This window comes from Schistocerca cancellata, chromosome 6, assembly GCF_023864275.1.
Source record: "Schistocerca cancellata isolate TAMUIC-IGC-003103 chromosome 6, iqSchCanc2.1, whole genome shotgun sequence".
Taxonomy (NCBI): Eukaryota; Metazoa; Arthropoda; class Insecta; order Orthoptera; family Acrididae; genus Schistocerca; species Schistocerca cancellata.
Window position 1 is genome coordinate 593,435,068 of NC_064631.1, and position 25,260 is coordinate 593,460,327.

The following is a 25,260-nucleotide window of genomic DNA, read 5'->3' on the forward strand; positions in this document are numbered from 1 at the left end:
GAGTGAGACAGGGATGCAGTCTTTCTAGAATTGACTTAACATCAAGGTAAGTTGCTAGGACGGTTCCCTTGATAGGGTACGGCCGATTTCCTTCTCTATCCTTGACACAATCCGCGCTTGTCTACATCTACATCTACATCCATACTCCGCAAGCCACCTGACGGTGTGTGGCGGAGGGTACCTTGAGTACCTCTATCGGTTCTCCCTTCTATTCCAGTCTCGTATTGTTCGTGGAAAGAAGGATTGTCGGTATGCCTCTGTGTGGGCTCTAATCTCTCTGATTTTATCCTCATGGTCTCTTTGCGAGATATACGTAGGAGGGAGCAATATACTGCTTGACTCTTCGGTGAAGGTATGTTCTCGAAACTTTGACAAAAGCCCGTACCGAGCTACTGAGTCTCTCTCCTGCAGAGTCTTCCACTGGAGTTTATCTATCATCTCTGTAACGCTTTCGCGATTACTAAATGATCCTGTAACGAAGCGTGCTGCTCTCTGTTGGATCTTCTCTATGTCTTGTATCAACCCTATCTGGTACGGATCCCACACTGCTGAGCAGTATTCAAGCAGTGGGCGAACAAGCGTACTGTACCCTACTTCCTTTGTTTTCGGATTGCATTTCCTTAGGATTCTTCCAATGAATCTCAGTCTGGCATCTGCTTTACCGACGATCAACATTATATGATCATTCCATTTTAAATCACTCCTAATGCGTACTCCCAGATAATTTATGGTATTAACTGCTTCCAGTTGCTGACCTGCTATTTTGTAGCTAAATGATAAAGGATCTATCTTTCTGTGTATTTGCAGCACATTACACTTGTCTACATTGAGATTCAATTGCCATTCCCTGCACCATGCGTCAATTCGCTGCAGATCCTCCTGCATTTCAGTACAATTTTCCATTGTTACAACCTCTCGATACACCACAGCATCATCTGCAAAAAGCCTCAGTGAACTTCCAATGTCATCCACCAGGTCATTTATGTATATTGTGAATAGGAACAGTCCTATGACACTCCCCTGCGGCACACCTGAAATCACTCTTACTTCGGAAGACTTCTCTCCATTGAGAATAACATGCTGCATCCTGTTATCTAGGAACTCCTCAATCCAATCACACAATTGGTCTGATAGTCCATATGCTCTTACTTTGTTCATTAAACGACTGTGGGGAACTGTATCGAACGCCTTGCGGAAGTCAAGAAACACGGCATCTACCTGTGAACCTATATGGCCCTCTGAGTCTCGTGGACGAATAGCGCGAGCTGGGTTTCACATGACCGTCTTTTTCGAAACCTACATCTACATCGAAACCTACATCTCGATGGTGACAGGACCTTAAACCCAATCTTCCTTCCTTCCTTCCTTCCTTCAAAATAAGTGACATCGAAGCAGACGAAGTCACGGAATTCTGCTACCCTGGAAGTGAAATAACACATGACGAAGAAACAAGGACATAAAAACCAGGATAGCATAGGTAAAGGAGAAATTCCTGGAACAAATAAGTCTACTGGTGTCAAACATGTACGTTAGTCTGAGGAACAAATTTCTGAGTATTCATGTTTGGAGCGCAGAATTGCCTGGAATATGGGAACAGCAGAAAATAAGATAATTGAGGCGCTTGCGATGCAGTGCTTTAGAAGGATGTTGAAAATTAAGTTGACTCAGAAGACTAGAGATGAGGGGGCTGTCCGCAGAAATGGCGCAGAAAGAAACATCTGGGAAGCACTGAAAAGAAGACCGGATAGAGTGATAGGACCGATATTAAAACATGAGGGAATAACTTATATGGTAGTAGAGGGAAGTGTGGAGGGTAAAAACTGCAGAGGAAGACAGAGGTTAGAATACACCGAACAAATAGCATGGCACGTAGGATGCAAGTGCTACTCTCGTGTCAATAGGTTGTCACAGGGGAGAAAGTCGTGGCGGGCGGGATCAAACTACACAGGAGGCTGACGACTCAAAAAAAAAAAAAAAAAAAAAACTATTTACAATATATATACAATATATATAAATCATTTAGTGCTCAAAGCCGGGAGCGCCTAAGCTGTTCGTGAGCGGTGGGGGTCACTGTCGACAAAAAGGCCGCAACGCCTGGAGACTAAAAAACCGGATGCAGACAGGCAAAGGATAGACAATTGGCACAGTGAATAGCAGTTAATCGTGAACGTAAATGTAAGGTGTTGGTTGTACGCAGACAGACACATCCGTCGATGTTCATTGCTGATAAATCACTGATAACAGTAACAACCGTAAAATACACTCCTGGAAATGGAAAAAAGAACACATTGACACCGGTGTGTCAGACCCACCATACTTGCTCCGGACACTGCGAGAGGGCTGTACAAGCAATGATCACACGCACGGCACAGCGGACACACCAGGAACCGCGGTGTTGGCCGTCGAATGGCGCTAGCTGCGCAGCATTTGTGCACCGCCGCCGTCAGTGTCAGCCAGTTTGCCGTGGCATACGGAGCTCCATCGCAGTCTTTAACACTGGTAGCATGCCGCGACAGCGTGGACGTGAACCGTATGTGCAGTTGACGGACTTTGAGCGAGGGCGTATAGTGGGCATGCGGGAGGCCGGATGGACGTACCGCCGAATTGCTCAACACGTGGGGCGTGAGGTCTCCACAGTACATCGATGTTGTCGCCAGTGGTCGGCGGAAGGTGCACGTGCCCGTCGACCTGGGACCGGACCGCAGCGACGCACGGATGCACGCCAAGACCGTAGGATCCTACGCAGTGCCGTAGGGGACCGCACCGCCACATCCCTGCAAATTAGGGACACTGTTGCTCCTGGGGTATCGGCGAGGACCATTCGCAACCGTGTCCATGAAGCTGGGCTACGGTCCCGCACACCGTTAGGCCGTCTTCCGCTCACGCCCCAACATCGTGCAGCCCGCCTCCAGTGGTGTCGCGACAGGCGTGAATGGAGGGACGAATGGAGACGTGTTGTCTTCAGCGATGAGAGTCGCTTCTGCCTTGGTGCCAATGATGGTCGTATGCGTGTTTGGCGCCGTGCAGGTGAGCGCCACAATCAGGACTGCATACGACCGGGGCACACAGGGCCAACACCCGGCATCATGGTGTGGGGAGCGATCTCCTACACTGGCCGTACACCACTGGTGATCGTCGAGGGGACACTGAATAGTGCACGGTACATCCAAACCGTCATCGAACCCATCGTTCTACCATTCCTAGACCGGCAAGGGAACTTGCTGTTCCAACAGGACAATGCACGTCCGCATGTATCCCGTGCCACCCAACGTGCTCTAGAAGGTGTAAGTCAACTACCCTGGCCAGCAAGATCTCCGGATGTGTCCCCCATGGAGCATGTTTGGGACTGGATGAAGCGTCGTCTCACGCGGTCTGCACGTCCAGCACGAACGCTGGTCCAACTGAGGCGCCAGGTGGAAATGGCATGGCAAGCCGTTCCACAGGACTACATCCAGCATCTCTACGATCGTCTCCATGGGAGAATAGCAGCCTGCATTGCTGCAAAAGGTGGATATACACTGTACTAGTGCCGACATTGTGCATGCTCTGTTGCCTGTGTCTATGTGCCTGTGGTTCTGTCAGTGTGATCATGTGATGTATCTGACCCCAGGAATGTGTCAATAAAGTTTCCCCTTCCTGGGACAATGAATTCACGGTGTTCTTATTTCAATTTCCAGGAGTGTATATACAGTGGAGCGTCCGCACAAAAATGATATTGCAGGATAAGCGGATACCTGGCTAAGTGCCATTGAAAAGTTCTTAAGGAAACGTAATTCATCCATGAAAGAAGTGGCTTATGAAACATTCGCTCGACTTATTCTTGGGTACTGTTCATTAGTCTGGGACCAGTACCAGCTTGGATCCGCATATTAAACGTGCGACAGAAATTGCACCAGTGAACGAACAGTATCGCCCGGAGAAGCAGACCAGATACACGGTCTGATCAAACGTTGTAGGACCCCCCACCCCTCTGTGTAATGCGGAATTGACCGCTAGATGTCAGGAGAGACTGATCTCACACTATTACAGGAGGCAGGGAGTACTGTGTTGTCAATGGAGAACCAGTAACTGGAGAACAGGTCGGTCAGCTGAGCCCAGTGGCTTCAAATGTGCACCTGCCGTCAGATGACGCCAGAGTAACTTATCCATCAGGATAATTTCAACCCTTGTAAGACAACTGTTGGTGATGTGATTGCGAAGTGGAAATACGAACGACGAACCACAGCTGAACCAAGACTAGGTAGACTTCATGTACTGACGGAGAGATTCGTTGAACATTGCGCAAGAAGGTTGTAAAAAATCGTATGAAATCATTTAGTGAGTTCCAGTCCAGCTAGCACGATGGCGGCGGGTAGGGAGATACAAAGAATACAGTCCAGTGTACAATGCCCTCTGTGGCATTGTAGCGAGCAGGAAGCGACTGTGCCTTATTCCTCTGGTTTCTGTATTACTAAACAGGTGTCTTGCTGCTTCGGTTGTCCCTCGTCGCACAGTAGTAGCGCTCAGGCGCCAGGTTCAATGTTGGTTTGTGATCCTGCTGAAGTGGGGGGTGTCGGGATTCCAGGTGTTAAATGTTAACAACGTTTTGTAATATACTCATTTTAATGAACAATTCTTTGAAACACACGTCACACACTTTCCAATATGGCGGCTCTTGACTACGCCGTTATACTCAACCCTTTGCAACACATTTTATCACTTTCAATACTCGTTACAGATAGTGCCCACGACACGTGGCGTTCGCTGATAATTAATACCTTAACTTTATATTTTGTTTATCACTGCTATATTTACTCGCGACCGTTCTTTTGGAGCCGCCTCCGGTTACTGGGCCGTGCGTTTTTGAGTGGCGCCTCGCTACTAAAACTCGCCCTGTCTTACCGACGCACAAGAGAAACCCCACCTTTCTCCCTCAACCAATAGGGACACTCTACTCGTCTCTCACGCATATACAGGGTCGTCCATTGATCGTGACCGAGCCAAATATCTCACGAAATAAGCGTCAAACGAAAAAGTACAAAGAACGAAACTTGTCTAGCTTGAAGGGGGACACCAGATGGCGCTATGGTTGGCCCGCTAGATGGCGCTGCCATAGGTCAAACGGATATCAACTGCGTTTTATAAAATAGGAACCCCCATTTTTTATTACGTATTCGTGTAGGACGTAAAGAAATATGAATGTTTTAGTTGGACCACTTTTTTCGCTTTGTGACAGATGGCACGGTAATAGTCATAAACGTTTAAGTACGTAGTATCACGTAACATTCCGCCAGTACGGACGGTATTTGCTTCGTGATACATTACCCGTGTTAAAATGGACCGTTTACCAATTGCGGAAAAGGTCAATATAATGTTGATGTATCGTTATTGTGATCAAAATGCCCAACGGGAGTGTGCTATGTATGTGGTCAGTATCCGGGACGACATCATCCAAGTGTCCGGACCGTTCGCCGGATAGTTACGTTATTTAAGGAAACAGGAAGTGTTCAGCCACATGTGAAACGTCAACCACGACCTGCAACAAATGATGATGCCCAAGTGCGTGTTTCAGCTGCTGTCGCGGCTAATCCGCACATCAGTAGCAGACAAATTGCTCGAGAATCGGGAATGTCCAAAACGTCGGTGTTGAGAATGCTACATCAACATCGATTGCACCCGTACCATATTTCTGTGGACCAGCAATTGCATGGCGACGACTTTGAATGTCGTGTACAGTTCTGCCACTGGGCACAAGAGAAATTACGGGACGATGACAGATTTTTTGCACGCGTTCTATTTAGCGACGAAGCGTCATTCACCAACGGCGGTAATGTAAACCGGCATAATATCCACTATTGCGCAACGGAAATTCCACGATGGCTGCGACAAATGGAACATCAGCTACCTTAGCGTGTTAATATTTGGTGCGGCATTATGGGAGGAGGGATAATTGGCCCCCATTTTATCAAAAATTGTTCAAATGGCTCTGAGCACTATGGGACTTAACATCTTAGGTCATCAGTCCCCTAGAACTTAGAACTACTTAAACCTAACTAACCTAGGGACATCACACACATCGATGCCCGAGGCAGGATTCGAACCTGCGACCGTAGCAGTCCCGCGGTTCCAGACTGCAGCGCCTAGAACCGCACGGCCACCGCGGCCGGCCTCATTTTATCGATGGCAATCTAAATGGTGCAATGTACGCTGATTTCCTACGTAATATTCTACCGATACTACTACAAAATGTTTCACTGCATGACAGAATGACAATCTACTTCCAACATGTTGGATATCCGGCACATAGATGGCGTGCATATTTCTTTACGCCCTACACGAATATGTAATAAAAAATATCGTGATGACTGGGTGTTGTGTGATGTCCTTAGGTTAGTTAGGTTTAAGTAGTTCTAAGTTCTAGGGGACTGATGACCATAGATGTTAAGTCCCATAGAGCTCAGAGCCATTTGAATAATAAAAAAAGCGCAGTTGATATCCGTTTGACGTATGGCAGCGCGATCTAGCGGGCCAACCATAGCGCCATCTGGGCTTCCCCTTCAAGCTAGACGAGTTTCGTTCTTTGTAGTGTTTTCGTTTGATGCTTATTTCGTGAGATATTTGGCCCGGTCACGATCAATAGACAACCCTGTATATATATAAATCAAAACTCTCACCCAATGGGCGTTTAGATCGATGTTGCCAGACGGATCTGACGCCACGTTTGCGGACGTTGTGACGAAAGTTTGTCTCGGAACGCTGTCTCCGATTGTGAGATCCTACTCCCGAATTGTCGGATTTTGTCCCTACTAAGATTGCACAACATTGCCTCGTATGATGTTATCGTTAATGCTCCTTGATGAAGCATATTTGTCAAATGTACATGTAGCCTGGCTGCTACTGAGCATTCCCGATCGCATAAATGTGCGTAATAATTAGCATAAACACGTGAAGGGAATGCACGTATGCGTTGCAAGTGGTCGAACAGCTTCTCATAAGCCACACATTTCTGTAGTCAAATCTAAGCGACGTTGAAGTCGTGCAGAAGGCGACGGCACTGGGCATAGGATGACTGCAAGTAAGTGACCTGGAATGACGAATCACCCTTTACCCTGTGGCAGTCCGACGGAAGTGTTTGGGTTTACCGAATGCCTGGAGAATGTCAGCTGCTTTCAGGTGTAGTTCTTACCGTGAAATACGGTGTGCTGGTGGTGTTACAGTGTGAGGGTGTTTTCCATGGCTAGGATGTGCTCCGTGTTTTTCGTGGGTGGGGTGTGGTCCCCTTATTACGCTCAAGAAAACGCTACATGTGAATGAGAATGATTGTATGGCATTGATGGCCGGGAGGCCCCTTGCGTAGAAGTTCGGCCGCCGTATTGCAAGTCCTTCGGCGACTTGCGAGTCAGTCATGATGAAATGATGATGATTAAGACAACACCCAGTCATCACGAGGCAGAGAAAATCCCTGACCCCGCCGGGAATCGAACCCGGGACCCCGCGCGCGAGAAGCGAGAACGCTACCGCAAGACCACGAGCTGCGAACGCTACATGTGAAAGGATGTGAATACACTGCGAACAGTAGAAGAACAGTTCGGGGACGATCGTATCAGCTCGACAGAGCCCCCTGTCATAAAGCAGCGTCTACGAGGCAGCCGTTTGTGGAGTTGGGAATTCCTGAAACTGAGCCTGCCCAAGGTCTCAACCCAATGGAACAACTTTGGGACGAGTTAGAACGTCCGTTCCAGTCTCCAGCGTCTAAAATCGCTACCTCCTATCTGGTTTAGGCTCTTGAGGAAGAGGCTTCCATTCCTCCACAGGCATTCAGATACCTCATTGAACGTGTCCCCATCAGAGTGGACACAAACCATATTAATGTCCACCAGTACATGTCCGGATACTTTTGGTCAGAAGTGTACTTCGTCAGCTTATGGAGGAGTTTCGAGGACAGCATGCGACGTAACAGATGAAAGCCTCGCTAATAAAATATCGCTTACTTGCTTACACAATATTTGTAACTGGGGCTGTTTTCCATTTTAAGTGCTCGCCCCGCGGCCAAGTCTGCGCTATTTATTCCAGCCGACTGCGGCCGGTCGTCGCGTGTCCGACGGCAGGCGGCATTTGCATCTTATAAGTGTGAGGCTGGTCTGCATGTAAAGTGGAGATGCGTCAGCCGGCCCCCGGCCCTCGTCGCCCCCTAATCTCGCAGCCCCGGGGTGACACAGCCGGCGTGCAAAATCGGGCACAATGACTGGAGCGTGCGGCAGAGCCGCCCCGCTCACGTGTTTCCGAGAAGACTACTGTACTGTCCACTGAGTCGCGATCTACAACCCTCAGACTGGTAGTCGAGTGTTCTTCGCTACTGGACGTGGGCGACACTGCACCTCTTGCGTATGATTTAGCCAAACATTTTGCTTGTTTTGTTTTCAGGGCGCAAAAACAACTGGGGTCAAATGGTTCAAATGGCTCTGAGCACTATGGGACTTAACTGCTGAGGTCGTCAGTCCCCTAGAACTTAGAACTGCTTAAAGCTAACTAACCTAAGGACATCACACACATCCATGCCCGAGGCAAGATTCGAACCTGCGACCTTAGCGGTCGCGCGGTTCCAGACTGGAGCGTCTAGAACCGCTCAGCCACTCCGGGCGGCAACTGGGGTCAAAAATATAGAACACGAAGACAGAGGGGAGTTAAAAAACGACTATACGTCAATCCCAACTGACATAAGAGAAGACAACTAAAAACAGGGACGTGGAGAAAGGGCTACAAAAGACACCATACAGAAACGGAGGTCCAAAACTAAAAATTTAAAGGCCTTTGTCATATTGACAGCCCGCGCGTCATTTGCTAAAACGACTGATAACTCAGGCAGCAAACCCAAGCGGGAACGTAAACGGTTAAAAAATGGACATTCCATCAGGAAGTGGAGGACAGCTAAAATTTGGACGCAATGAGTACAAATTGGTGGGGGAGCCAAACATTTTGCTTCTTATGTAAGTCTGCAGGCTTTCGTGGCCGTTGTCACTGAAGTTAAAATCTTCTGGGATATCAGGCCGTGTCACGTTTCTTCTAAAATGTTAGACGTTTCGACGCCACTGCTGGGATCTTCCTCAGGATCTTTTGGTGTCCACTACTGCTTTATAAGTGGACGCGACACGCGTCTCAGACAGTGTTCTAGCAGTAGTGGACACCAAAAGATCCTGAGGAAGATCCCAGCAGTGGCGTCGAAACGTCTAACATTTTAGAAGAAACATGACGCGGCCTGATATCCCAGAAGATTTTAACTTCATTTTGCTTCTTTGCTGAGACCGTTAGTGGGCAAATGCTCACTCACATTTCATCACATCTGTAACTCAGCGAACTATGTCAATAGACTAAGGCCTCTCCACCTAAGCAATTGGGGCCGTTTCTATGTGGTACCTTTTTTTTTTATTTACAAATGTCCCTCTCGCAGATTCTTTGGCACTAACTGGCAACAAGTTTTAGGTGGACATCACTGCTTTATTTCGGCACACCCTTTGCTCAACCTGTTTTGTGTTGAAACAAGAATATTTGGAACAGACTGATGCTGCGTCGTGGGCAGCCCTCTCTCTCGTTTGGTGGAAAACCTTTTTATGGTGGATTTCAGGGAGGCAGCGCTTGAATCAGCTGCCCTTAAACAAATTGTATTTTGGATGTATGTAGGCGATATTTTCATAGGGTGGCCTCATAGAGAAGATTTCTTCATCACCTCACCTCGATTCATAACAACGTTCGGGTCGCTATGGAGACAGACAAGAATGGTTGTCTGCCTTTCTTGGATGGCTTGGTTCGACGGACGAATGATGGCTGTGTGGGGCATTCAGTTTATTGTAAGCCCACTCATACTGATTAGTATTTGCAAGCGTCAAGTTATCATCACCCATCGCAGATTTGGAGGGTACTTAAAACACTCGTACACAGAGCTCACAGAGTTCCAGATCTAGATAGTTTGCGTAAACAGCTCGCCCATTTAAGGACAGTGTTCAGGAAAAATGGATATTCTACCTGACAGATTAACAGGGCACTATCAGTTACAACCAAGAACGAGAAAGCAGATACGGCAAAATCTTTAGCTTCTATGCTTTTCGTGGACAATATTTCGTTTAAAATAACAAGAAATCGTCTTAAATTTCAATTGAAACTGGTTTTACATCCATCATCTGATAATCACAAACTTTCTGGGATCTTTGAAGGTCGACTTGATTTGCAGAAGGCCTGAACTTACAAAATACATTACTGAGCCAAAACATTATGATCACCTGCTCAATACCTTGTTGTCCGTTTTTGGAATGAAATACATAACTGATTCTGCGTATCAGGGATCCGACAGTTTGTTGGAAGGTTTGTGGAGGCATGTGGCATTAGGTGTGTACGCACAGGTCATGTAATTCGCCTAAATAACGGGCCGCTGATTTGCGTACTCGATGATGGCGCTCGATAGCGACCCAGATGGTTTCCATAAGATTTACATCAGGCGAGTTTGGTCACCGAGACATCAACGTGGGTTCACTATAATGCTCCTAAAACCACTGTAGCACGGTTCTGGTTCTGAGACACGAACAATTATACTGCCGGCGGGGGAAACATCAAACATGAAGTTATGCAGATGGTTCACAGCTGTCAGCGTGTCTTCGATCATTACCACAGGTGCCATGCAGGCGCAGGAGAATGTAAAGAAATGATATTTAAATAGACACCCTAGCTGCAAGCAGGCGTTGATATACTTCATTGGGGACATGTTGAAAATGTGTGCCCCGACCGGGACTCGAACCCGGGATCTCCTGCTTACATGGCAGACGCTCTATCCATCTGCCATGTAAGCAGGAGATCCCGGGTTCGAGTCCCGGTCGGGGCACACATTTTCAACATGTCCCCAATGAAGTATATCAACGCCTGCTTGCAGCTAGGGTGTCTATTTAAATATCATTTCATTTCTAGCATAGCTGCATGGTCATTGACGGTAACTGTTCTTTCGGTAACAGATACTACCGTCATATATAGCAGGAGAATGTCTCCCATATTTTGCATTGGTCCCAGCAGCATGCATTCTTCATGGGGCTGCACGTTTCGAGCCGCCGTTCGCCGCGATGACGGCGTTTGTGATGATGACCAGCGACCTAGCGTAGCAAAAATGTGGTTCACCCGAAGAGCCGGCACGTTTCCATTGATCGACGACGGTCGAATCCAGATGGTCCCGTGCTCACAGCAATTGTTGGGTCAACATGTGAACACGTAGGACTGCTCTGCTGCGGTGCTCCATGTCCAACAATGTACGACGAACCGTGTGCTCCGAAACACGTGTGCGTGCGCCTACACTGCGCTACCTCGGCAGAGATGCCACAGATCACCAGCCGTTCTCCTTTACAGAGCAGACAAGCCTCCGAACCCCCCGTTCTGTGAAGAGTCGTGGACGCCCAACCGCGTGGAAGTCGACCAGCTTTGCCGTTTTCGAGATATTCGATCACAGGCTCTGCGGAATAATAATTTGGCCTTTGTCAAAGTCACTTAGCTCACTGGATTTCCAGATTTGCAACTCATATCTTCGCTAGGATGATCCCCCGTCCGAGTTTCCTCCGCCAATACAATTTTGTAACCGCGTCACCTGCCCGCAACGCCACCAGGACGCTCTGAGCACTATGGGACTTAACATCTGATCTTCAAATAGTTCAAATGGCTCTAAGCACTATGGGACATAACATCTGATGTTCAAATAGTTCAGCCCTCATCTCGTGGTCGTGCGGTAGCGTTCTCGCTTCTCACGCCCGGGTTCGATTCCCGGTGGGGTCAAGGATTTTCTCTGCCTCGTGATGGCTGGGTGTTGTGTGCTGTCCTTAGGTTACTTAGGTTTAAGTAGTTCTAAGTTCTAGGGGACTGATGACCATAGATGTTAAGTCCCATAGTGCTCAGAGTCATTTTTTCAAATAGTTCAAATGGCTCTGAGGACTATGGGACTTAACATCTGAGGTCATCAGTCCCCTAGAACTTAGAACTACTTAAAACTAACTAACCTAAGGACATCACACACATCCATGCCCGAGGCAAGATTCGAACCTGCGACCGTAGCAGTCCCACGGTTCCGGACTGCAGCGCCTACAACCGCACGGCCACCACGGCCGGCCCACCAGGAGACATCCAACGTCCCGATAGGCGGTGGTCACAATGTTTTGGCTCATCAGCGTACCTCGCCAATGTGGTACGGCTTGTTCTCATCTGAATCGGCAGCAAACCAACACAGACAAAGGTAGTTCAGGTATACATGAGGACGTAGCAAGCTGAAGCTGAAGAGATAGGAAAGTGAGGATATCGAACGGGTAATTCAGAAAGTACAGGGAGATGAAAATCTAATAGTCATGGGGGCTGGAATGCGGTCTTAGGGGACGGATTGAAGGAAGGATTTGGGAGGATTGGGGCTTGGTACTAGGAATGAGAGAGGAGAAAGACTAATTGAGTTCTGTAGTAAATTTCAGCTAGTAATAGCAAATACTCTGTTCAAGAATCACAAGAGGAGGAGAAGTCAGATACTGGATTGTAAGACGTACCCGGAGCGGATATAGGCTCAGATCACAATCTGGTAGTGATGAAGAGTAGGCTGAAGCCCAAGAGCCTAGTCACGAAGAATCAGTACGCAAAGAAAATGGATACGGACGTACTAAGGAATGAAGAGATACACTTGAAGCTCTTTGAAGCTACAGCACTGCGATAAAGAATAACTCAGTGTGCAGTTCGGTCGAAGAGGAATTGGCATCTCTAAAAAGCGCAATTACATAAGTTGGAAAGAAAAACACAGGTACGAAGGACGTAACTGCGAAGAAAACGTAGGTAACAGAAGAAATACTTCATCTGATCGATGGAAGAAGGAAGTACAAAACTGTTTAAGGAAATGAAGGAACATAGAAATACAAGTCGCTAAGGAATGAAATAAATAGGAAGTGCAGGGAAGCTAAGACGAAGTGGCTGCTTGAGAATTGTGAAGAAATCGAAAAAGGAACGACCGTCGGAAGGACTGACTCAGCATGTAGAAACGACAAAACTAGCTTCCGTGAAATGAAGCGCAAAGGTGGTAAACTTAAAAGTGCAATGGGAATTCCATTGTTCAGTGCTAAGGAGACAGGTGGAAAGAGTACACTGAAGCCCTCTATGAGGCGGATGATTTGTCTGATGTGATAAACGGAGCAACATTTGTCGATATAGAACTGATGGAGAATTATCGCACAATCAACTTAGCAGCCCATGCGTTCAATTTGCTGACAAGAATAATATACAGAAAATGGAAAATAAAATTGAGGATGTATTAGACGACTTTAGGAAAAGTAAAGGCACCAGAGAGGCAGTTCTGAGGTTGCGGTTGATAATGGAAGCAAGACTAAATGAAAATCAAGACATGTTCATAGGAATGGTCGACCTGTAAACAACGTTCGACAATGTAAAATGGTGCAAGATGTTCGAAATTCTGAGGAAAGTAGGGATAAGCGATGGGGAGAGACGGGTGATAACAACATGTACAAGAGCCACCTGAGAATAATACGAGCGGGAGACCAAAAACGAAGCACTCGGATGAAAAAGGGTGTAAGAAAGGAGTGTAGTCTTTCACCTCTACTGTTCGATCATTCCATCGAAGAAGTAATGACGGAAACAAAAGGAAGGTTCAAGAGTGGAATTAAAATTCGAGGTGATAGGATATCAACAATAAGATTCACTGACGATATTGCTATCCTCAAATGGTTCTAAGCACTATGGGACTTAACATCTGAGGTCATCAGTCCCCTAGAACTTAGAACTACTTAAACCTAACTAAGCTAAGGACATCACACGCATCCATGCCCGAGGCAGGATTAGAAACTGCGACCGTAGCGGTCTCGTGGTTCCAGACTGAAGCGCCTAGAACCACTCGGCCACACTGGCCGGCTATTGCTATCCTCAGAGAAAGTGAAGAATAATTACAGGATCTGCTAAATGGAGTGAACAGTCTAATGCAGGGCTTAACAACTAGCCGGTTTTGAGCGCGAGTACTCTCGTCTGCTCAGGCTCGTGCTCGCGAGCAGGTGCAAGGTCGCGGAGTAGGGAGGGAGGGGAAATGCGCGCGCACGTTTGAATGTGATCTTGCGTTCTTAGCCAATTTAACTAGCCATCTGAATGCTTTGAACATTTTACTACAAGGTAAAGATCTGCTAATTACTCATTTCATAGATCGAATACGAGCTTTTAAAATGAAATTGACACTTCGGGTGAGTCAGCTGGAAACAGGAAACCTAGCTCATTTTCCTAAATTGTCATTCATGCAAGATGTTCACAAAGACTGTGAACGTTATTCACATAGTTTAGTTGATCAGCGCTTTCAAGGTCTGACAGCACTAGACAGTGATTTTGATCTGTTCTCTCCATATTCAGCGAATATTTAAGAGATTCGTCCTGAGCTGCAGCAAGAAATTATTGACCTGCAGTGTGACAGAGAATACAGAGACAAATTTCAGAACAAGAAAAACATTTTGGAATTCTACAGACACTTCCCTCAGGATAGATTTCTTTGTTTGCACAAACTGGCGGCTACAATAATATCAATGTTCGGTTCCACGTATGTTTGTGAACAACTGTTCTCTGCAATGAAATGTAACAAGACGCGTCTGAGAAACGCATTGTCTGATCGAAATTTAAACTGCACGCTGTGCCTAAAATGCACAAGAACTATTACTCCGGACACAGACGCAATTGTAAAGGGCAAAAAGCACAAAATAACCGAGAATCCCACACTTCAGTGACACACAAATTATTGGGAATGTAGAGGCATACACTAAGCTAATAAAATTATGTGACACGTGTACATTCTCCTTTATTTGTTTCATTTGTCGCAGTAATAATTCGTGAGTGATATCCCTGCAGGTGGCCGCGGATTTACATTGACTGGCGGCAGCTGTTGTGTGCCCCACGTGACTTTCCGAGTCTCCGCTCTGGTCCGGTAGTGGGGGTAGCGTGCTCGCGCTGCTCCGTGCTCGCGCCTTGCTGCTCACAGCTTGCTCCGCGAGCACGTATGTTGTGAAGCCCTGGTCTAATAAATACAGAACGTGAATTGAGAGTAAAATCGGAGGATGAAATTAATGAGAAGTAGCAGAAATGAGAGCAACGAGCAACTTAACATCAGAACTGATGGTCGCGAAGTAGATGAAGTTCACTAATTCTGCTACCTAGACAGCAAAGTAACCGGCGATGGACGGGACAAGGTGGACATCGAAAGCTGACTAGTAGGGGCAAAAAGGGCATTCCTGGCCAACACAAGTCTACTAGTATGATACATAGGCCTTAATCTGAGGAAGAATTTTTGAGAATGTACTTTTGGAAAGCAGCGCTGTATGCAGCGAAGCGTGGATTGTGGGAAAACCTGAAGAGAAGAGAAAAGAAGAATTTGAGATGTCGTGCTAGAGACGAATGTTGAAAATTGGGTGGGCTGATAAAGTAAGGAATGAGATGGTTCTGTGCAGAATCGAAGAGGAAAGGAATATATGAAATCACAGACAAGAAGATGGGACAGGGTGATGGGATATCTGTTGTTACGTCCTGGTACTAGAGGAAGCCGTGGAGGGTAAAAACTGTAGAGAAAGCAGAGATTGGAATATATCCAGCAAATAATTGAGGAAGTAGGCTATAAGTGGTACTCTGAGAAGGAGTTGGGACAGGAGATGAATTCGTGGCAGGCCGCATCAAACCAGTCAGAAGACTGATGTCTCAAAAAAAAAAAAAAAAAAAAAAAATTAGAAGTCAGCCCACACGCACTGTGAAAGAACGCCTCACTGAACATCAGTGTTGCACCTGCCTTTTACAACTGAGCAAGACCGCTACTGCCGAGCACTGCATTTCCACTGGAGGTTCAATGAAGAGTGAGAAAACAATGATCGTGAATGCAGCATCACCTCTCTGGGACTCCATTATTAAAGAATCCGTGAAAATACGCCTGGCGGAACATCTGATGGACCGTGATAGCGGCTACCAGTTGGGCAGTGAATGGAACACCATCGTCTCCACGATTTGCCATAATCGAAAACGGCAGAGCGCGCCAACGACCGGGGCGAGCGGTAATGCAAGTGACAGCAGAGTTCCTCGGTCTCACCAGGGAGGGTGCTGCCGCCGCGAATTGTCGTCCGTCTGTCAGTTTGACTTTGAGGCATATGCGAAATACTCACAGCGCGCTGTATGTTACGAAAAGGAGTGCGTTTTCGTTAGCCTTCGACGGCTCACCTGAGGATGGCAGCTGAAGTTTCTGCTAGGAGCACCTGTATCCCATAGACAGAGCAATTGGAGCACTGGCACGTCGTGGTGTGACGGTGAACTTGCGACCTGTTGCGTTTTACGTATAGTCCTATTAAAACTGCTTGTTAGTGGCCATCTGTCACTTGCTGCTACAGTGTTTGGCCACATCGGCTGCCGCTCGGTTAAAGGCGACAGGCAAACACAGCGCGTCACTCTACAATTGCTGAAACGCTGTTACACGTAGTGCGGAGCAATGTTGGAAGCGACTGCCGTCAGGTATGGCGGGAGCGCGTGATTCTCTGTCCACAGCCGATTTAAAGTGACAAGTGACTGAACTACGGCAGACGACGCATCTTGTAGAACCGAATTTATACTGGTGTCCTAACCTAACCACAACCTCGTGATGTGCAATGTACCCGTGAAAACGGCGATCAACAGCCGCTTTTTCCATAAAAAATTCAGTTTCAGCACTAAAAGCGAGCTGTAATTTCTCGCTTTCATTGGTTACATGAAACTATACACGCACTGGATGTACGAACTGACGCACACCAATCGCAGAGCAGTATTTGTTGGCACTCGGTTACAGATTAGAGGCGACCTACATCTACATCTACATACATACTCCGCAATCCACCATACGGTGCGTGGCGGAGGGTACCTCGTACCACAACTAGCATCTTCTCTCCTTGTTCCACTGCCAAACAGAACGAGGGAAAAATGACTGCCTATATGCCTCTGTACGACCTCTAATCTCTCTTATTTTAACTTTGTGGTCTTTCCGCGAAATATAAATTGGCGGCAGTAAAATTGTACTGCAGCCAGCCTCAAATGCTGACCGAGGCAGATTCCAAACGAAAAACGAATGAACACAGGAATGAAAATTGAAAATTATATTTGAACCAATTAATTCAATAAAAATAATAATCAAAAATAATAATAAAATGAAAGGGGCAATCTCAGAATTCGGGTTCCAATCACATCAAGAAAGAAAGCAGGACAAGGCATTGGAAGTGAACTGACGATTTGGTGTGGTAGTTTGGCGATGGCGATCAATCCCGGCGTGACGCTATACGCTCTGATTGGAGGCAACAAGCCCCAACACCTGAAGTACCAAGTACCAAGTAATTATAATGATAAGACTACAGCAGCGCAGCCGCCGCTGGTACTCACCCTGCGGCCCGCCTCGTTGTTGTGCAGGTTCATGACGGCGCGCGCCGCCTCCCGCGAGCCCTTCTTCAGCGGTTTCTCCCGCTCGTTGGCGTCCGCGAACTCCGTCGAGAACCTGCAGACATAAGTTGGCCGCTACATTTGTGGCGAGGTGCAGTATTTCGCAATAAATCGCACTGTCCGCTACCATCCAGACGACACGCCAACCAGCCAATCTGCAACACAACATCTCTAAGCTCACCGACCCAAAAGCTAGTCACCCTCAGGACACATTACGCTATTAGCGAGTAAGACCACCTGTAGCCCTGATGATGACGTCAGCTCGACGAGGAATAATGTCCATAAGTTCTTCCATGTACGCCATCACCAGCTCGACCACTCATTGGTGATTAGATCCAGCAGAGCTACTAAACCGCGAGGATGTTGATCTATACGTTTACCAGATTTCCCAGATCGTCCTAGACGTTTTCTATGGGATTCACACTGGCTGATAGTCCGCCCCCAGTTACCTGAGTGGTCAGCGCGACAGACTGTCAATCCTAAGGGCCCGGGTTCGATTCCCGGCTGGGTCGGAGATTTTCTCCGCTCAGGGACTGGGTGTTGTGTTGTCCTAACCATCATTATTTCATCCCCATCGACGCGCAAGTCGCCGAAGTGGCGTCCAATCGAAAGACTTGCACCAGGCGAGCGGTCTACCCGACTGGAGGCCCTCGTCACACGCCATTATTATTAACTGGCTGATACAGAGTGATAGGGCGTCTGAGTGAGCTGCAACTGGTAGAGTATGTGTGTAGTCCTACTGAAACGCGTCAGGCTGTAGCCCGCTTCACTCTTCATTCTAATTATGCACATTTATTTAACCAGTAACATGATAGTCAGATTTTGTTCTCGAGAATACAAGGTATACACAACGTAGGGTTTAAGTCTCAAGGGGCATGAGTGATGACTGCTGTTTCCTAATTGTAATACATCTTGCTGCACTGAATCTCTATGTAGAGCGCTGGACAAGGTTCAAAATGGCTCTGAGCACAATGGGACTTAACTGCTAAGGTCATCAGTCCCCTAGAACTTAGAACTACTTAAACCTAACTAACCTAAGGACATCACACACATCCATGCCCAAGGCAGGATTCGAACCTGCGACCGTAGCGGTCATGCGGTTCCAGACTGTAGCGCCTAGAACCGCTCGGCCACTGGACAAGGGTTGCCTTTAGAACAGGGGTGGAGGCCACGTCAGCCTCTTGGGAATAAGTTGCTCCCAAGTCATTATAAAGGCGGGAGCCAAGGGCCGTTTCGCCACCGTCCTTCAGGTGGCCCAGCGCTTTCCCTGCTTGAGGAGATCAACATTTCCTCGAACAGGAGGCGGCGGGGTTGGCGTGGTTCGCCAGCAGCTCCCTGCACTTCCGTGAGACCACGATACTTCCTTTGGAGCGCCCCTGCATAGTGGGCAAGAGCACCCAGTTGGCAGGAAAAGGTGCGACTCTGGCCTCTCGACAAGATAAGATCGCTTCGTAACATTGGATGAGCAAAACTCAAAACCATTAGCACCAGCTTTGTAGCTTGATGATGCCTCGGTAGGGCCGCTTTTAAAAACACAGTCTACATGGACTGAACTTACCTGGTGTGAAAGTAAGGCAAAGTGGGCTTTCGCAGACTATGGGAACGGTGGCCTACCATTCGTTAGCACTCGCAAATTCCCGAAAAATGGCAGACTATTTTACATAATGAATGCACAATTTTTGAGACGAGATTTCCCAGTGGCAGAGCTTGAGACGTCCGTTTAGACTCGCTTTCCACCAGTTTTTGGCGGCTTCGGGAGGGCAGAGGCAGAGAGCGCAATTTATTGGACATTCAGGCAGGACTCTTCTTGAGAGACACTTGAGAAGGGGACCGCAGAGGGCAGAAACTTGCGTAAGTTGAAGCATCTATGTCGCAAGCGAGTAACGCTCGCGAGGGTATGGGCGCATTTCAGTCTCATGATGTTACTCGGTCACGCTCTGTTCTTGGCCCTTGGCCATGACTTCGTTGTTGGCATTTCCCGCGTGCTTATCTTGCTTATCAAATCTATGCTATCATTACGATCAGAAAGAACCTACATATAAATTCTATTAGATTTCTGTACGAAACTGTTTTTACCAGAGTAATTTCAATTCCTTTTCCAGCTATACCGCTCATCCCAAAAGTAAACGCGATTATGTCGTGAACTTAAGTTCGGCAGAGAGAGAATTTCAATATTTATTTCTGTCCAGTGATAATTCACATGCGACTAAATTGTCAACAAATCATTATGTTTTTGAATTCCTCATTCATTCCGGTAGACATCTGTTACGAATGTTACTGTCAAATTTATTAATTTCTTAGAAGACTCAGAGCCATGCTTCATAAGTCACGGTCATCCTTCCCTTCTGTTTTCTCGTGATACGTCTTTTCCATTCGTTTGAATCGTTGTGGAGGGGTTTCCATATCGAGAGAGGAAGCTTGGTGCATGTCAAAAACTGGTATAGTAAAGTATGGCCATAACCCCTGTGGCTTCTTGTGCTATGAATAGGGCTGTTGTCATCTTAGATGGTGCCGTCCACAGCACACGTTACGAAAATGAAGACGAAAGAGCAACACCTAATCGCCGAGGATGTTGAAATAGTCATTCTGGTTCAAGTTCACGGAACGTTAATGAGTTAGGTCACGTGACGGTACGAAGAACACTATCTACAACATGACAGAACCACCTCCGGTATGAACAACGCCCCTCACACACAGCGGGTTACACGCATTAGTGGACCGTCGGTGCACTCGACCCCTTCCATTACTTGAAAAGAGTCGAAATGCCTACCCATTGTACTCGGTCACACGCCTTCAGTCAGCTGCTGTCCAGTTTGACCCGCTGAAGAGCGCAGCTTTATGCGCCGCGAGGTACCCAACTCCAAGTGCTCACTGCATGCAGTTCCCTTCGCAGTGACTGCTGGGAAGGTGGTTGAGATGCATCTTCAGTTCCTCACAGCAGCCACCCACGTCGGGTTTGAAACTGATTGTCTCTGACAACGACTAACACTCGTCTCCTGTTACTGTCGGCTAATGTCTTCTTACAACTGTTCTTACAACTGTTGTCATGCGTTTCTCCATGGCTGCGAGAGGTAGACCGTACAGATGGTGGACGGTGCCCGTTGATAAATGAACCGATACTGTAACATATTTCACGGCGTACTCGTAGACACGTCCAAACACGATAGTTCCCTTCTGCGATTCAGTCACGTCTCCACCTCGACGCAACAACAGCCGACTGTAAAACACACACACACACACACAAACACACACACACACACACACACACACACACACACACACACCACACACACAAACAAACAAATCATTTCACTGCCATTATTTACGTCAGCGGTCACTAGATGCCGTGGTACCAGTTCTACACTCTCCACCGTGCTCTAAAGCGACTGGTGTGCTCTTTCAGGTGGATGACTAGTATCTGATCCGGTGAATTTCTGAAAGACATTATTTCTAGAATAAACCATATGCAGTCTGTTAGTTGCATCTCGGAAGCTTAGTGGGTAAGTGTCAGACTATAAATCCGTAGGTCCGAGTTCACTCCCCTATGGGCATTAGAAGTTTTTGAGTCACTTAACTCTTCCTATATCTCTGGCAATACGTTGTTTGAGTGGAAAAGACAGAGATGCCCCTTGCTTCGGAGTCCACTTCGAATTGTCGCCGCCCCCCCCCCTCCTATAACTGGCTGACGAAATCACTTCAAAGGCCGAAAGAAAGCAAGGGCGTACGACCTCCAACAGCGCCATGCCTAGTAAAGCACTGCGCAGTTCATACTATCCTTTGTGTTGACGACACTTAGCGTTCTTTTTTTTCATAAAAGTCGATTGAGTGTATTCTTAAAGAAACATCATCTTGTGATACTGTAACACTACAAACAAACAGGTGCATGGGCCGATACATCGACAACTAGTGACATTCTTATAGTGCTGTTTTTTTTTCTTACCCTGACCCTATACACACACACACACACACACACACACACACACACACACACACACACACACACACACAACAGCGTAAAGATAAGCCAGCTGACATGGCAGTTAGACCTGAGGTCCCATAAAGCAAGTTGATGCCATATGTTTTTGATTTCCAGAAGCCCTGCTTTTTATTTATTTATTTCCATCAGATAAACCACATTTGACCAGATACAATTATGTCACATAACGTAGAAGCAGAACATTTGACTAATTTCTTTTCAAATTTTTAACACAATGGTTTTACCTAAAACCAACTTATATAATGAAAAGCGATCAATTCTGTGAGTTAATTAGCCTAAGATACATTAGCCTGACTGCAGCATTACATTAAAAAACACACATTATTAATATAAAATCTAATGTACAGAAGTATTTGTAATGAAACATACTAAAAGCTTCTCAAATTTCAAACATCTATTTTACAAAAACGGATGAAATGGCAAATACGTTTCACAGCGGGCCTAATCATGCAACTAAGAGATATTCTGAGGAAAAATAATCCTTTCTTTTTTAAATATTGTGCAGTGGAACTGTTCTTGTATGATGACATTCATCACATTCTATCAGTACATGTACAATGTTCTCTGCAATGAGGTGGGCATCACAGTTTGTATTCATCACATCCTATCAGTACATGTACACTACTGGCCATTAAAATTGCTACACCAAGAAGAAATGCAGATGATAAACGGATATTCATTGGACAAATATATTATACTAGAACTGACATGTGATTACATTTTCACGCAATTTGGGTGCATAGAGCCTGAGAAATCAGTACCCAGAACAACCACCTCAAGCAGTAATAACGGACTTGATACGCCTGGGCATTGAGTCAAACAGAGCTTGGATGCCGTATACAGGTACAGATGCCCATGCAGCTTCAACACGATACCACAGTTTATCAAGAGTAGTGACTGGCGTATTGTGACGAGCCAGTTGCCCGGCCACCATTGACCAAACGTTTTCAATTGGTGAGAGGTCTGGAGAATGTGTTGGCCAGGGCAGCAGTCGAACATTTTCTGTATCCAGAAAGGCCCGTACAGGACCTGCAACATGCGGTCGTGCATTATCCTGCTGAAATGTAGGGTTTCGCAGGGATCGAATGAAGGGTAGAACCACGGGTCGTAACACATCTGAAACGTAACGTCCACTTTTCAAAGTGCCGCCAATGCGAACAAGAGGTGACCGAGACGTGTAACCAATGGCACCCCATACCATCACGCCGGGTGATGGCGATGATGAATACACGTTTCCAATGTGCGTTCACCGCAATGTCGCCAAACGCGGTTGCGACCATCATGATGCTGTAAACAGAACCTGGATCCTTCCGAAAAAATGACGTTTTGCTATTCGTGCACCCAGGATCGTCGCTGAGTAGACCATCGCAGGCGCTCCTGTCTGTGATGCAGCGTCAAGGGCAACCGCAGCCATGGTCTCCGAGCTGATAGTCCATGCTGCTGCAAACGTCGTCGAACTGTTCGTGCAGATGGTTGTTGTCTTGTAAACGTCCCCATCTGTTGACTCGGGGATCGAGACGTGGCTGTACGATCCGTTACAGCCATGCGGATAAGATGCCTGTCATCTCGACTGCTAGTGGTACGAGGCCGTTGGGATCCAGCACGGCGTTCCGTATTACCCTCCCGAACCCACCGATTCGATATTCTCGACCGACGCGAGCAGCAATGTCGCGATACGATAAACCGCAATCGCGATAAGCTACAATCCGACCTTTATCAAAGTCAGAAACGTGATGGTACGCATTTCTCCTCCTTACAGGAGGCATCACAACAACGTTTCACCAGGCAACGCCGGTCAACTGCTGTTTGTGTATGAGAAGTCGGTTGGAAACTTTCCCCTTGTGTGAATGCTCTGAAAAGCTAATCATTTGCATATCACAGCATCTTCTTCCTGTCGGTTAAATTTTGCGTCTGTAGCACGTCATCTTCGTGGTGTAGCAATTTTAATGGTCAGTAGTGTACAATGTCCTCTGCAATGTAGAAGGAATCACAGTTTGTAGAGGGCGTTAATTTTAACAGCTCTCTAGTTTGTTAGTATTCATGCGACCTGCTCTTAGTCCGTTTGTAATAACGGTTTCTTTTCTCGTGAGCGCACAGTTGATTCATCAAGGGTGGCATGGAGTCTGTCACTGAATTGCCCAAAATTGCGTGTCTTTTCGATACAGTGAGGCTAGTAAACAAAATACACGCGTACGAGACAGTCAACTGTTCGTGAGCGGTAGAATGTGCCTTAATGAATGCTTGATTGCAACTCCAGCACGTCATTTTGAATGAAAATGGCTACATACGCAAAAGTGCGCATTAATGAAAGAATGCTTTAGTCAATCATAGTCTGACAGCATGGCACAATGTTTTCATTTAGATAATAACTGAATTTTGACTGATCTTTCGGTTCCGATATCGAAATGTAAATCAAGCGAGCTGGTAACACACGAACTGGACGCGGGTGTTGAATGTGGTGTGTAGGCAAGAATCTGGTGTGTAGGCTATTATGCTGCCGTCCTTTCTTGTGAATGGTGGTACAGGGAAGGAAGTGCTATTTAAAACTCTGGTTAAAAGATCAAGTCTATGATCTATCAACTCTTGCTTTCGTGATGTGGAAGCCCTGCTGTTCGTGGATTATGAAAAGAGCTGACCTCACTACACATGCATTCTCAGGTTACCTAGCGCTTTTCTTTTAGCTGTCCAACGACCCACGCTGATGGGAACAGCCCTTGTGTACAGGACTCGGCGCAGCGTTTTGGTCAGAAACAGGAGTGGTCCACGTTGGTGCCAGAGGCAGGCTACCTCAAGGAGGAGAGCGTTGAGGTCAGCGCACACAGAGCCAGAGCACTGAAAGGAGTCGCCCTTTAACGCTTCCGAGACTTCTGGGACGTGGAGTACCGAACACAATGGCCCATATTTATAACGTCAGCAAGAAGGATCTTCGAGGATGACTGTGCTGATCGCGGGCCCCTCAGGAATGCTGCCAGCACCTTCCAACCTCCAGGAGGCGGCGCTCGCTCTTCGTCAGGTGGAGCCCAGTTTCTGGAGTCACCTCAGAGTTCTTCCACGCGTCAGGTGATGAGTAGCAGCCGGAACTGTCATACGTAACCTACTCATAAAAGCGACACAAATTGCTGTAACTTTTTCAAAAAGCACAAAACCGTTTTCTTTTTCTTTTTCTGGTAACGACCCGTTCATGCTATAGTAAGATACTGTAGACTCCTTGTACGCGTAATGTACTGTATAGTTACGTTTAACGTGCGCTATTTAACACTAAACCGGATGGTAATTGCTGCCTTCTTACGTTTCAGAATGGTACTTGCAGAACGGTGGCTTCATACAGGGTGATTTTTCACAGCGTGTACAAACTCTGGGAATTGATCGTGAGAGAAAAAAAAAAGATCTGATAATCTTATGTCCAGAAATGCTAATCATACTTTGTTACAGAGGCTGCGGTCTAATACGAGCCGTACCATGGAGCCACAGTTCTAGTATGCGTGGTTTCATCCTAGAGTTGGTACTGTTCCTGGTTCGTCATGCCCTAACGCACTCTCCTGCCATAGTAATTGGTAATCTTGTGTCCGATTCACTTCTCTTGCTGACTCACCTTGTAGTGGATGTGATACAGCGTTGTACACAATGGTTCCGTATTCGAATCGATAGCTTGCCGGCATGGTGTTTACTTACGGAAAGGCAAACGGCAATGGGCGGCGGGCAGAAAGGCTGTATCAGGAGACCTATCTCCGCCGACAACAACCATAGCATTCAATGTTTGCACAGTGTTTCGCCGATGTCTGAAACAGGGTCGTTTCAGGAAG

General features: G+C 46.9%; 1 protein-coding gene across 1 annotated transcript in view; it reads right to left on the reverse strand.

Annotated features, from left to right (window-relative positions):
- Window positions 1-25,260, reverse strand: part of LOC126191533 (protein Wnt-5b-like) — a 326,244-nt gene that overhangs the window by 211,667 nt on the left and 89,317 nt on the right. The window contains exon 3 of the mRNA XM_049932437.1: window positions 17,404-17,515. Within this exon, the coding sequence (XP_049788394.1) occupies window positions 17,404-17,515 (112 nt within the window). The remainder of the gene's footprint in view (window positions 1-17,403; window positions 17,516-25,260) is intronic.